Source organism: Apus apus, chromosome 6 (genome assembly GCF_020740795.1).
Source record: "Apus apus isolate bApuApu2 chromosome 6, bApuApu2.pri.cur, whole genome shotgun sequence".
Lineage (NCBI taxonomy): Eukaryota > Metazoa > Chordata > Aves > Apodiformes > Apodidae > Apus > Apus apus.
This window is the reverse complement of record NC_067287.1, coordinates 21,784,088-21,798,644: the sequence shown is the minus strand read 5'-3', so window position 1 is coordinate 21,798,644 and position 14,557 is coordinate 21,784,088. Positions and strand designations below refer to the sequence as shown.

The 14,557-nt window shown below is 36.4% G+C and overlaps 1 protein-coding gene across 12 annotated transcripts in view; it reads right to left on the bottom strand.

Annotated features, from left to right (window-relative positions):
* The window catches only part of RAPGEF4 (Rap guanine nucleotide exchange factor 4), a 135,419-nt gene that overhangs the window by 104,226 nt on the left and 16,636 nt on the right, over positions 1 to 14,557 (bottom strand). For 11 of the 12 annotated variants that reach the window (XR_007889850.1, XM_051623155.1, XM_051623161.1 and 8 more), the window contains exon 4: positions 13,704 to 13,850. Coding sequence is in view for 10 of the 12 variants with exons in the window: in XM_051623155.1 (XP_051479115.1) it covers positions 13,704 to 13,850 (147 nt within the window). In the remaining 2 variants the exon portion in view is untranslated. Of the gene's footprint in view, positions 1 to 10,082; positions 10,102 to 13,703; positions 13,851 to 14,557 lie in introns of those variants that run through there. The other variant, XM_051623166.1, reaches the window with a different exon arrangement.

The following is a 14,557-nucleotide window of genomic DNA, read 5'->3' as shown; positions in this document are numbered from 1 at the left end:
TTTAGTAAGTTTCTGGTTCCTAGCAGCACTCTCTAGTCTCAATCAGTAAGTCTTGTATAAAGCATTTTTCTCAAAGAAATGTACTGCAAAATTTAATGAAAAAAAAAATGAAAAAAAGCCAAGAGTGATGGAAAAAGAAGATATGGTTGTATAACATCACTGCATTTTGGAAATGAAAGCTACTGTGAGATCATAAATGAGTAATCATCAGGAGATCAAGAAGCATCAGGTTTGCTGAGTGGACACAAGAGTTACTTGTTTCAGCCATGTCAGAGGGAGGAGCACAACATTAATAATCAAACTACTGAGATGCAATTTAATTTGGAAAACACAGTGAAGTTGCTTAGTATACTTTCACTTGAGTATTTACAGAAATCCTGCATGGAAGTGGATCGGAAATATTTTTACTAGTCACTGAAATCAACTGTGCATACTCTGAATGATGCAGCTTCTGCAAAGATACTGTGTATTTATTATGTTTCTGCTTTATGTCCCTGACCTTGATTAGCTGCTGCTAAGCAGTTAGCCAGGTAACTTTTGACCTGAGAACAAAATGTGACATGAGGCAAAAAGGTAAAGTTAGAGGTGAGTTTGGGGTCACTCTTTCCTCCTCATACCTTCTTGCAACATGGGCACAAAGAGATACTCCACGAACACCAGAACACATCTGCAACATGTGGAAATAAATACTTCATCATATTACAGAGTAACCAACAGTACTCATTGAGACAAGAGAACATTCAGAATTTATGGGGTTTTATGTATTTAATAATGTACATACTTATAGAGGAGCAAATGTAGCAGAACAATAACCATGATAAGACGTTATTGTGAGGCAATGCCAATAAAAACCTTAATTTTTTTAAAAGTAAGCAGGTGTGCTAAAGAATAATGGAATGCAGGTTACACCAGTTTAGGCTGTAGTGAATTTTGTCCTAGGCCAGCTAGGAATAACTCAGGAGAGGAATGAAAACAGGTGAGTAAGGGAGAAAAAGAACTGGAATTATACTCTTGTCAATACCTTACTTTTTAATATACTTTTTCACATTTCAGAGTGAATTTTCACAATTGATTCTGCAAACCTTTACAATACCAGAACTGCAGTAATTTTCCACTGTTTTTCATCCAATGCACCTGGATGGCAGGCTGCATCTAGCACCACACATACTCTAATAAACATAAAACAAAAATACTTGGAAATTACATTCCTAGAGTGAAGGAGTAAACATCACTATAGTTAGATCAGAGACGCCTCACCTCTAGTTAACAGAAACAAATCTATAAAGCAGGAAAACGGATTTATGCCAAGTTGGAGGCTGTATATGTGGGTTGCTGTTTATTTTTTTAAATTTTAATCACTAAAGTAGTGAAAGAAAGCAGTGCAATAGCTGTTACATATTTGGATATCAGTAAAATATTTTATAGCCACAGGTCATCCTAAAAAACCTGAAATCAGAATAACTTTGTTAGTAGCATGTGATGCACTTGGCTATGGAATGTTTCTGCAAAAGCAGCACCCATTCACATGCCATTTGGCATGGATACTTAAAATGTGCAAAGTCAAAACATCAGAGAGCATACAATACTGACCAACAGCTCTCTGGAGGGGAGATGGAGAGAGTTTAGTTCCAAAACAAGTGACAGAACCACTCTACTCTTGACTTGAAGAGGAAGCCTGACAGTTTTTCACTTACACAGCATGTTATGCTGTTCCACTGCATTTTTATAACACATAAATATTTCACCGAGGCCTCTTCTGCAAGTGTCTTTGAAAAAGTAGGTTTTGGTCACAGCAACAGATACTTAGTATGAGGAGCCTTTTGCCACAGGCAAATTCTACTGTCCGTTATTGCAATGAAATTAGTGTAATTGGACAGGTTTGGCGGAAGAACATCGTGCCTGGGTACTGTTAACAGTAGTAAGCACAACCTAATGGACCTCCACCATCTTGTTTTAAGATTCCAAATACTTAATCCATGCTGCTGCTTTCTCATCATGCACAGTATCTAACAAAATAAGAATATCTTCCCCCCACTTGTCTTTTGCAGCAGTTTGTGATTAATGCTTAGTGCACAGATGAGCACTGCTGTGGCAGTAGAGATGTCAACATACAGGTCCCACCACAGAAAGCAGAACATTCATGGCCAGTAACACAGCACATGTCCTGCTTAAAAGTTTGAAAACTAATCTAGAAACATTAAGAGACTTTCTTTTATACAGTATCAAAACTTCCATATATGTTTCTATTTCTTTTTATGCTCAGCAACCTGATTTTGGAAACAATCACATGGGCATACCTTACAGCAAACTCTACTCACACAAAAACCATGGAAAAATGTTCATTTAAAAAGGACACATATGATATAAAGGTAGCATTCATTATTATTTTAACAGTGTTCAAAGTTAAAAGTTGCTTTTTCCTTCTGCAAAAAAGCTCTTTGGCATATTCAATTAATAATTTTAATTTGCACATGTGGCAAAAACATTATCAGATAATAAAGATAAGCATATGTAGACTAAAATAAAGAAAAAAGTTTTATCAGTAAAGGTACTCTTAAAAGGAAAAATCAACAGAAATGTTAGTTGGCAAAGACAAAAGAAATGTGTTAGAGCTATGTACTAGCCGGGCACAAGGAAGAATAAATAGTCAATCACAGCCAATAATGTATTTCTTTCTAGACATTTTTACATATACATACTACCATAAAGGGTGAGGTTTGCCACTGTTCACCCCCAGGGGACTAGGTCGATACAAAGTACCTCTCCATCTCCTCACAATAGCTATTTGCAACAGAACAGCATCACAAGGGTTGTTTGCTTGAGTCCACTCTTTTCTCTCACACTAAAAAGCATTAAGCTCATACTACTAGTATTCATTATTTTACTAAATAAGCAGAGAAAATGTAACTCATGTTCTGCTTCTGGATATCACAACTGTTCACTACATTTTATTGAACACATATCAACTCAATTATTATCCAAAGACAATGTCTGATTAATGGATAACAGGCTAGGTAATTCACCTACCATTATGCAGTGATACTTGGATTAGCAGTATGGATGCCCATGTAAAATCAATCCCTTCAAGAACTCCTCTAGTAGTAAAATCTGTATTGCTACCATTGCTAGGGCTTGAAGCATTTCCAGGATTTCCTGTGCCTCACACCTTCACATAGAACACAAAGCTGACAACAAGGAAAGCTGACACAGGAAAAGTCTGTCTCTTAGAATAAAATGACACAAAGTACATTCCGTATATGAGATCAGATGGAAGTAACATGCTATAAGGCAACTCCATATGGCAGATGTATGTAAATAGATCAGACAGCCTGCAAAGATGAGAGTTTTAATATGAACTTCTGTTGTAACCTTAAAGTATATAATCTTTCAACTATAACACAGCTATTACATGCTCAGATGGAAGTGTAGCTCTTCTTTTATAAAGCATTATGTAAAATGGGTATCTGCTCAGTGATAAAATCTGCTATTCCATCAGTGTATTCAGATGCTTAGTTGTCTGCACTCTTACTACATTTTACCCCTTTAGCTCTGCACACCAAATATATTAAGAAGTATTAAGAAATACTAAGTGATGGCATAATTCTCACCAACAGTGCAAGAGTAATTTCCTAACTGCTCGGTGATCCCTGGTTATCTAATAGGATCTAAATATGACAGACAAACCTAAGGAGAAATACCCAATGACCTCTTAACCATAGAGTAACAAAACTGGCATTAAATGCTAACAGGAACAAAAGTAACAAACGCAGGCAGAGAATATTCATATAAATATATTTGTAAATCTGTGGAGGAGATGCATACCAGAAAACTGCCTGAGAAATGATGGCAGAAATAAAAAAAGGCCTCTGAAAAATGTTTCATGCTTCTAGAGAATTAAGCATAAAAGCCTAAGTAACTCAAACAAATTCCCTTATAACTCAGCCCTTTCCTAACAGCATTATTTCTTTGAAGGACTCAGCTTCTCAAAGACCAGGTCATACAAAAATAATATTGTAATGTACATTTTTATTATGCTAAAACAAAACTATGATATTGTCCCTGTTTCCACTAACCTGTACTCAAGAATGTCTGGATGGAGTTTTGTGGAAATTAACAGAATAAAGTTTGTCTATTTTGGAAAATGAAGTGGTTAATACTCTGAGAAAATTATCTGCATTGATAGTCAGAAAATTTTTAAAGTTCAAGAGAGAGGTCAAATGCAAAAATAAATAGAAATTACTCAGGAAACTGTCAGAGGTTAAAATGTAAGCAAGCTGAATTATATCAATAAGTACTAAATGCAGGATGGTGAGGTTTAATTTTAAATGCTGTTTTTTTTATCACCTTAAACAAATGTTATACAAGCCTGGCTTAGAGGTAAAGCATTAAGAAGGACAAAAGTGTTTTATCAATGTAACTTAAAATGAACAAAAGTGAAGTTCACTCAGAAGATATTAATGTGTAAACATTTATTTGTGAGTTTCGTAATTTAACATTTTTATTTGCACTTCTTCATCCAAGATTTAACTAAAAAGCTATTTTAAGCAGAGTTCAGAGGATATATACACTAATGGTCTTATCTAATTAGGCATGAGATGAAGGATAAAGAAACTGAGCCTTAAGCATCACACCAGACTGATGGTATGAATCCACAAATTCTGATAAACCACTGATTTTAACAACAGTCTGCAATATAAATACTAGATGAAAACACAAGTCTGTGACCATCCACTTCATTAGAGTATAAAAATACAGGGAGCACATGCCTTAGAAGGTCACCTTGTCTTACTACGTGTTGTTCTTGAGTATTTGTGGCACAACCAACTATTCAACATAAAAAAATGTATACATTAACAGGTTGTTCCATAAATCCCCTTTAGATACAAACACTTCAGGGGGCCTGCTGGCCCCTCAGGGCATGTTTCAGGCCTGATATTTTCACATTGGTAGCGAACTGATTTCTAGAATTTTGTAGCTCACTGAACAAATGGAATTAAAGCAACATCCACTAACCCCAAGAGCTTTAAGTCTTTGGAGTTCCTCTGCTCAAACTGAAACAAGGTTGATTCAAGAACAAGCAAGTGAATTATTTGGGTTTTTAATTTTTTTTTTCTCTTCCTGATATCAGAAACTTGCCATAATCATCACAGATAACAGGCTGGGCCCTGTAATTCTTATTCTCTGCCACTGGAGAGATATTCCATATTTAGTTCTTCATCTTTTATATTTCCATATTTAAGTTATGTCACTGGATAAAAAGTGTTACAGAAGGCAAGAGGTTCAAGAGGATTTAAACGTACTGCAAACAGCCTGTGCTGCATACTATACAAGGAGAAGGAAGAAATTAGTAATTACCTGGGTTGAAATGCCACAGTGCTCATTGAGTTTAATAAGGTAGGGCTTCAACATGGATTAAAAAAGGGGGGGAACCAGTCTAAGGGAAAGTGCAAACATTGAAGCACACAGATCCGATTATAACAAAAAAAGACATGTATCAGGACCGTACTATTCTTAGGCAAGCAAAGGGCACTCTTTTTGAGGCCATTTATTAATTCATATACCTAATAAATTCATAATGTCTGAGGTTTAGCTTGTTTTAAGTCTTAAGGTGTTGAATGCTCATTCAAGCAAGTGCTTCCTTAAGGAAGGAGGAATTTACATTCTGTTAAGTGGGACTCATAGGTTTCCTTTTCTTTCTAAATGAAAGTGAACACTTCTACAATATTTTTACAACATGTTTCATAAACTAAACAAAACTGTCAGAATAAAAATAATAAAATAAAATATAATAGCCTTGCTTTTGGTTTGTGTTAGTCTGCTTAAGATCTCCCACTGCTACAGATCTTAGAGTCAAAGATCTCTAACTTTTTTTTTATGCCAGCAGGTTTCAGCTAATGGATTTTTAAAATGTCAATATTAAAACATATCCATTGATCTAATAAATGGTATCACATTATTTGCCTGACCCATTATACAGCACAAGCAGAAAGCACCCATTCAAAAGCAGCATGCAAGCATGCATTCTATAGAAACGCCTTGGAGAAACACACAACCATGTCCATTGCTGTAAAGCAACAAAAACTTATTGCTCAAAGGAATCTTCTAAGCGCTTACTATTTTTCCCAAGAACCTGGAGGAACTAGTAAAAATAGATTAACCTTTTCTATAAGGAGGAAAAAGCACAACTAATCTACAAAGAAACCAAGGATTGCAATGGTAACAGTGACCAGAAATCAGAAACTGTCAATCTCCAATATAACTTGATCCATGTATGACTCCATGGTTGAGTTAGGGAACAGACAATATTTGTCAAACCCAAAAGTTTATAAGTGTAAGCAAAGCCTCATGCAGTTCATCACTGTAGTATCCATTCTAAGGCAGGAGAGGACACTGCCAACCATATGAATTTAATGTAATAATATCTATACACAATGCATATTAGATATAGTAGAATACATACACACACATCTACAATGAGAAAATTCTGCATTATGCATTTTGTCTCTCTGTGACAGATGAGAGCAAGACATATATTTGATAGTTAAAATGTGTGTTGGGGAAAAAAAGCCAGAAACTATTTTACAAGCATCAAATCTTACGATTCTTCCAAAACACATTTTTAGCTAATAAAAATGAACTAATGAAAGACCAGAAGTTTCTTCCCTGAAATAAGATTCATAGGCTCCCAGTCGTGTTTTGCAATATATGATTTTGCCATTTAGCACATCATGCTTAGAGATACCACAGTTAATAATACAATTTGCTGAGGATGAAAAGCACTTTCTTTGCTAATAAAAAAGCTGGTTATAGAAAGTGCAAGTTTGGCAGTAAAGGTTCAAAGAAAAATAGCAGCCTCAAAAACATCTGAAGACTAAGTGCATACATTCCAGTTTGTCAGATGTTCTGTATTTTAAATATTTTTAGGAATTAATCAAAATAATTTCTTTCCTTGAAAATGGGATGAATTCATATTTTTCAACATTACCTCTACCCATGATAAAATATGAAAAAACCAATACAGGCATTACTTAACAGGAAGATTGACATACTTGCTGGATGTTTCTATTTCTTTTTATCCAAAGAAGGAACCTCAAGTCAAGCTTTCTGCAACACAATTTAAGATTCTTTGAAGTGCTAATAAACATATAAACATTTACAAGGGCTGTAAATCGAAATGATAATGTATATTTTTGCACCATGTCTGGTATAATATGATTCAACTGGGGCTTCAAGCTGGTGGGCATTACTAGAGTGATACAGAATTGTACCTACAAGAAATGACATGCTAGTATGGTTTAAGAGAAACCAGGTCTACCAAGCCTTATTCCACCTCTGCATAGTGATCAGTGACACAGTCACAAAATATTGCTATTGAAATAGATTCAGAATACGCTGGGAGTCTGAGATGCAAACTATTTGTAGGGATGACATACAAGAAACATGCATCAGTAAAGTTTGTTGCAGAGAGACACACGAGGAAGCATTAGGCCTTTACAATCAGCTTGTTTTTCTACCTTTTCAGTCCCTTAAGGGATGACTGAAGTGCCAGTGTCTGCCATCTTAAGCCAACAATAACAATAAAGAAAAGGTAACTCAGAGTTAAAACTAACTGGATCCCTTGTTCTTCTGCAGAAATTGTGCTTAATTTACAATATTGAATAACATACATAATGGCACAGCAAATTATCTGAAAAAAGTGGATAATTATTATGACATTATTTAGAAAAGTAAACATCACAGCAAGACTATCAAAAAGATAGGCTACACTTGTCCTTGTGTGGTGTAAACTTGTGTACTTCCATCAGTACATACCACACCAAGAGAAAAGCTGGGTTACTGAAGTGAAAAATCTAGATTAATTCCTAGATATGTTTCTCCCCTGCCAATGGCCAGGAAGGTTACTTTAGGAGATAAACTGCCGTAAACAGTGTTCATAGAATCTGCACCCATTTTTTAAAACATGACGTTACTAATGTATCTGAATGAAAGCAGCAGGCACTGTGTTGCTATGCTGACAAACATGGCTTAATCTGATACAAGTCTGGCTACTGAGGACAGAATGCCATTCCATGCTCCTTTAAATCTGTTCTACCAGAAACAGCACTCATTAATATTAAAAATGTCTGACAAAGCAAAAACAAGAGAAAAAACTCTAAAAGCATATTACAAGGATGTACAAAACCAATAGAAAGCAGCACTAAAGGCCAGACTTCACTTCCACTTAGCTTCATGTGTATCAAAGCAATTGTACTGTATTCACTTGAAACATGCTCAATTCACACCAGCAAAACTGGGAGTACATTCTGGCACTTCTTCTTGGTATAATGACCATTTTGGAACCTTTCCCTGCTACTCAGTTGCATGCTTTAACAGTATTAACACAGAAGGTAAGAAGGTGGGATGTTAGCTACCTTCAAAGCTTTGCTCACATCTTACCAATTCTGTGTTTACTGTCATATTCTAAAGCTGGGAAGGACAGGAGGACTTTTTATATTCCTCCTCCTTCCATGTGTTATTCTATGAAAAAAATCTGCTTGCCTATCACCACCTCATTTTTCTGTGTCTCTCACACTAGCTCTGTTTCTTTGCATACAAATTTGAATTGGTCACCAGCTGAAGATCTGGAGACAGCATAATGCAATACATTTCACACACTTGGGTCCTTTCACTTATTCCTTCTGTGCTGTATTCTGTATCTGGTAACATGGGATAATTCTTCCTTATTCTGACAAGATGGCTATTTGAGAGGCTGGTGCACACAGAGTTCCACGTACGTTGCAAATGCAGACTACTACAATTTGATCACTTCTACATTTCTCAAATAAAACCCCATTAGAGAGATATATCATCAACGTAGAGTTTGAACAGTCAATAGAGAGTGTGACATAAAGCAGGTAAAGACAGCTGAGTGTTCCATGACCACCTTTTTATACTTCTGTAGGTCTCCAAGCACTTAAGTATTTTAAAATCACATGATCATCCATCCTGCAAAGCTAAGTATTCTGTGTTTTATTAACTATAGTTTTATACCTCTGCTCTGTTCACCTATGGGACATCAGTAAATCAGAGCAAAGAATTCTGCAATTGATTACTGGGCAATAAACTGGCAGAGTAGTATATCATAAATCAAGCTGATAGTTTAGGGGCTGGACATGAATCTGATTTTTTTATTCCCCCCTCAGAATATTTCATTTCTCAGATCAAATTTAATATCTCACTTAAATGAACCAGAAAGAACTTCTGGTATGGAATACTCATTGGTGAAAAGGTGCATTAGAAAGTATTGACATTTACACGAGATTCCTAATACTCATTAAACACATTGAAGTATTCAGGAGTCTATTAGAGAAAAGAAGCAAGAACATTCTGAAGTCACAATGTAATATATATTTTCTAGCAGCCTAAGGGAAGGAAAAGGCTGCCTCTCTGAAAGCCTGCCTACTGCATAACACTGCAAAACACCTATGAGATTCAGTAACATACTTTGATAAATAATGTACTTATAAGCATGCCGAAATGGATAAAACAAACCAAAATCTTTACATGTGCATTTTCATTAATGTATTTTTACAGTGCCTTCATAATTCATGCTGCCATAATCTTGACACATAAAATAAGGCCTAAGATTATATTACATCTTAAAATAAGTAATATGATTAGATGTACTTTAAAAGGACAAACTGACACTGCACGCAAATGCACTGAGAGCTGTGGTCTCAGTTCTGATGAACGTCAGCCTCTCACTGAACAGTGCTTACAACATGAAGTCAGCATGCCATTTCATATCTGCATTTCCTACACAGCATTCCACTGAAACTGTACACAAAGTTTCTGCTGTTCTGACAGAGGATCAGTTTTTAAACTAGCTCATTAAAGACTAACACAATGTTCAGAAAACAAAATTAGTAAGAAAGCTGCTTCTCCCCAGGCTACCATTTCAGGGCAGTGAAGAGTACTGAGGGCTACTGAATTATCATTAGATTGACTAAAGCTGGAAGCAAGCTATACTACTGTTTATCAGACTACAAGAAGTGTAAGTCTGCTGAATATTAATTAAAAATAATCAAAATACTCATTCTGACCTTATAGGAGCCAAAACTCCCTCTCTCCAAAGTTACTGCATACCGAAGTAATAGCTGTTCTTCATTTACTCAAGATCAAATGTTTCTCAAGACATGTTCAGTAACTTTTAACATAACCTTGTTCCAAACAAAAGGAAATTGGTTATTTGTATGTTATCCAAGGAAGGCTGAGTAATTCACTGTGGTAGGAAAGACCTCTAAAAATAAGCCACCTCTCAGCAGATTCACTCCCTTCCTGTCTGGGTTTGAATCAGTTTGCAACTGCATGAAAGGACAAAGCTTGAGTACAACCTACAGAGAATTTCTGTAATTATAACACTGCTCAAATACATTCATTTCACTACTACTCTGTTTAAAATAATCCAACTATTAGGGGTGGAGCAAGTCAGTGACCCAACAGGATGTGCATGACCACAGCTCCTCATGTATAGCCTTCTGCTTTCATGTTTATTTTTGGATGTATTTTGCTTTGTGCTACAAAACAGTTTTTTGGGCAAGGTAGCTAGCATTGCACCTACTCATTGATGCTAAAGAGGGAAAGCAAGTTCTTATCAACACAAAGAGTACTCCTGCCTACAGATTCATAGAGCATCCTGGAAGTCTACAGTGATCTAACAGTGATTAATAACTTTTTTCACGTTTGTTAGTGCGTTTCAGAGATTAAGGCCAGGGACAATCAGTGCACAAAGGCACGTCACCTGCAATTCCCATGACCTCCTAGAGCTTCTTCATCAGCGGACACTGCTCAGCTGTGTGAGAACCTATCAGAGATTTCATCATCTCCAATCTGCTATGGAAGACACTGAGAGAAAACAAGTCTCTGAGGATGAGTAAGCTTAGAAGCTCTGTCAACAGAAGCTCCTGAACAGGGCAGCCATTAGAGGATACACAGGATACATTTGAGATCCAGAACAGGATAGGCCATTTTCACTGGTAATTGTTATCATGACAATATAATTTGTTTTGACTAGCATTTCCTGACTGTTAAAAGTGGACGTCATAGACAATCTTTCTGTATTTAAAGGGTTGATTGAATATGTGGTTCTGTATACTACAGAGGCATTTTATTATTAATTTTACCTCAGACTAACCCGCAAAGCTCAATTTCATGGCATAATTTTCCATTCACTAAGAGCACAGGAATAGCCTTCTTGAAAGAAAGTACACCAAAATATATTAAAAGTTCACTGTAAGACAGTACAAAAGGCAAAGTAGCACCACATAGCTAAACTGTGGTATGTGACTGACACCTGCAGCATCTGAGACAAGCTCTACTGCACAATTTTATAAAATCAGCAATATACTAGATGTGTGCTAGGTCTCCCTAGGATAGCTCCCAATGCTTCCAACTCACACAACCTTTTCCAAAAGCATTCATCACCAGAAAACTCAAAAATCAGCAAAATTGCTAGGAATACCACTGTATTAGTGATTAAAGAGCAAATTACACTGTTTTAAAACAACTTTAAATATGTTTTAAGGTTAAAAATTTTTAACAAGGGAACTTAACTTCTACTCCTCCAATACTTCTGGTAAGAAACAAACAAGTTCCAAATGCATAGCAGGAAAGTCATAAACCTAGCAGAGATTACTCTACTTATACCAATTAAAAGTAAATAATAAAAAAAAAAGTTACTTGAGAAACCTACAATTGGATTTATTCTCCTCCACCATGAGCTTGTAAAGCACTACCTACATGAAAAATTTCTGGTCGCTGGCAAGTGTATCATATGTTAAAACAGATGAGACCACTGGCACATTTAATCATTTAATAGCTGGGTCCAAAAGTATAATGCAACTCCTGTAGAGAAAATGCATGAACTGCAGAAAATTACTGAATTGTGAATTTCTATGAATTTGCTATGAGACTTGATAAGCATTTTATTCTAGCTGCAGACATTGCCAAAAAATAGTATAAATTATGGCTACGCAATTCAAAGAATGAAATCTGATACTGTCAGAACATCAAATGGCAAGCACATTTCATACACACATTGGTCTCCCATGCCTTGACCAGGCTGCACCACTAAATATACTCATGGCAACATATCTGCAAACATGCAATACTAGTGCTGTTTCCTCAGTCAGTGTAGCCAGTTGTGGATTTTATTTTCTTTCTGATACCCTTACTTTGGTACTGCTTTAGGACAATTATTTGGAGTATAATACTGCTCCTTCCGAGGAAAAGAGAAAGCCAAAAAAACCCCGTCAGCCTGCACTGATGAGAGGCACTGAACTAAAATGCTACAAGCAGCATACATTTCTTAAATCATAGAATCATAGAATCCTAGGGGTTGGAAGGGACCTCGAAAGATCACCTAGTCCAACCCCCCTGCCAGAGCAGGGTCACCTAGAGTACATCACACAGGAAGGCGTCCAGGCGGGTCTTGAATGTCTCCAATGAAGAAGACTCCACAACCTCTCTGGGCAGCCTGTTCCAGTGCTCTGTCACTCTCACAGTAAAAAAATTTTTTCTGATATTCATCTTAAACCTCCTATGCTCCAATTTGTATCCATTACTCCTTGTCCTGTCACTGGTCATCACTGAAAAAAGCTTAACTCCATCTTCTTGACACTCACCCTTTATGTATTTGTAAACATTGATGAGGTCACCCCTCAGTCTCCTTTTCTCCAAACTAGAGAGACCCAGCTCTCTCAGCCTTTCCTCGTAAGGGAGATGATCCACTCCCTTAATCATCTTTGTGGCTCTGTGCTGGACTCTTTCAAGCACTTCCCTGTCCTTCTTGAACTGAGGGGCCCAGAACTGGACACAATACTCCAGATGCGGCCTCACCAATGCAGAATAGAGGGGGAGAAGAACCTCCCTTGACCTACTAACCACACCCTTTCTAATGCACCCCAGGATGCCATTGGCCTTCTTAGCCACAGGGGCACACTTTCCTAGATCTGCAACTTTATGACACTGTCATGCCATCTGACAGCTCTACATAACACCTATATTTGTACAGTCACCTTTTAAAACAAACTGGTAGTATAGATTGGGAATAGTGTAGGCCAGACCAACAGGATATCTTCTAATTCCTAAAAACAATTTTTCAAATCAAATGTAATGCTTACAAAAATGCAAACTGAAGTTCAGTAACTTCGCACAGTAACATGTTAAGTCTTCTCAGCATCAATACCAAAGAACACGCATATTATAAAATGAAGACAGTACGTTCTTCACAAAGGAAAGTTTTATGGAATTCACATGTAACCAGTAACTTAATTTTTAAGTGATCTGAAAATTCTATACCCCTTGCAGCTGGTAACAAGACAGAAGAAGAATTTAAAATATCACGGTACAGTAAGGATAGACTCTCCTCATACATGCTGGCAATAAAAGCAAGTTTAAGGCTACAAAAGTAACACCTGCAGTACACAAAAAATTCCACCAGAAATTTCACCAAAGTTATTCTATTAGAAGAAGCCCACAAGAGAAATACAGGAGTATGTATCATGCAGAATATAAAGCCCTAAAAAGAAGTAAAAAGACTTTTGTTTTTTACCAAGTAATTTAAAATTATTATTTTGCTTATGGTATAAATGTGGTTATATTTCATTACATACATTTAAAAGGTTACTTTTTTCTGCATAAACTGCGAATAAATCTAAATTTACCTCCCAAAGTGCTTTAAAGTCCTTCTGCTCAATTCGAAGGAGTTCACTATATTCTCTGGTAACAATGGTAGCATGGCGAGGAGTGTTATCTAGAATGGACTCTCCAAAAGCAGTTCCTATTCCCAGAGTGCATATTGTCACAGCATCCTTTGAAACAAAAACAAAAGGATACACATTAAATGGATGTTTTAAAAATCTTTGTCACATTTGCTAATAGCACTGCCATAAGATTCTTCAGCAATTTGCTTTAAAATAAAGCTAATTAAAAGTGCCAAAAAAAAAAATATCAATATGTTGATTAACAACATAGAAAGCCTCAATGGGGAAGCAAGTAGGACTTCTGTTTTCTATGACCATCAATTGAACTAGACCACCTTTCTATCTGCAAAGCAGAGACCACAAGAGTCATCTTCACCTTTGGTAGAAAGCTATGACCTCTGTTCATCCATGTCTAACGACTGTTGTAATGATGAGATCCTTCAGAAATGCCAGAGTTGATCAGAAGATAACTAGCATCAGAAATACAATTTTGGAACATAAATTTCCGCCCTATGCAGGCTACCCTAATCAGAAAGATAATCTGACAGCTGCATTTTCTCAGTAAACATTAACCTTCAGTTAGAATACCCTCTTGTATTTATAATGCATTTCTCTATTCTACAAGGTTTGTGTGCAAAACAATTGTACAGTTTAATCAGCACCTGGTCTTCCTGTTGGAAATTCCAGTAAATCTCTCAATTGTTAACAGATGCCTACTGATTAAATACCAGACCAAAAAAAACAATTATTTTCACATAAGTCAGGAATTTCAAGAACTGTCAAAACTCCAAAACAACCTGGAAGAGAGTATCCAG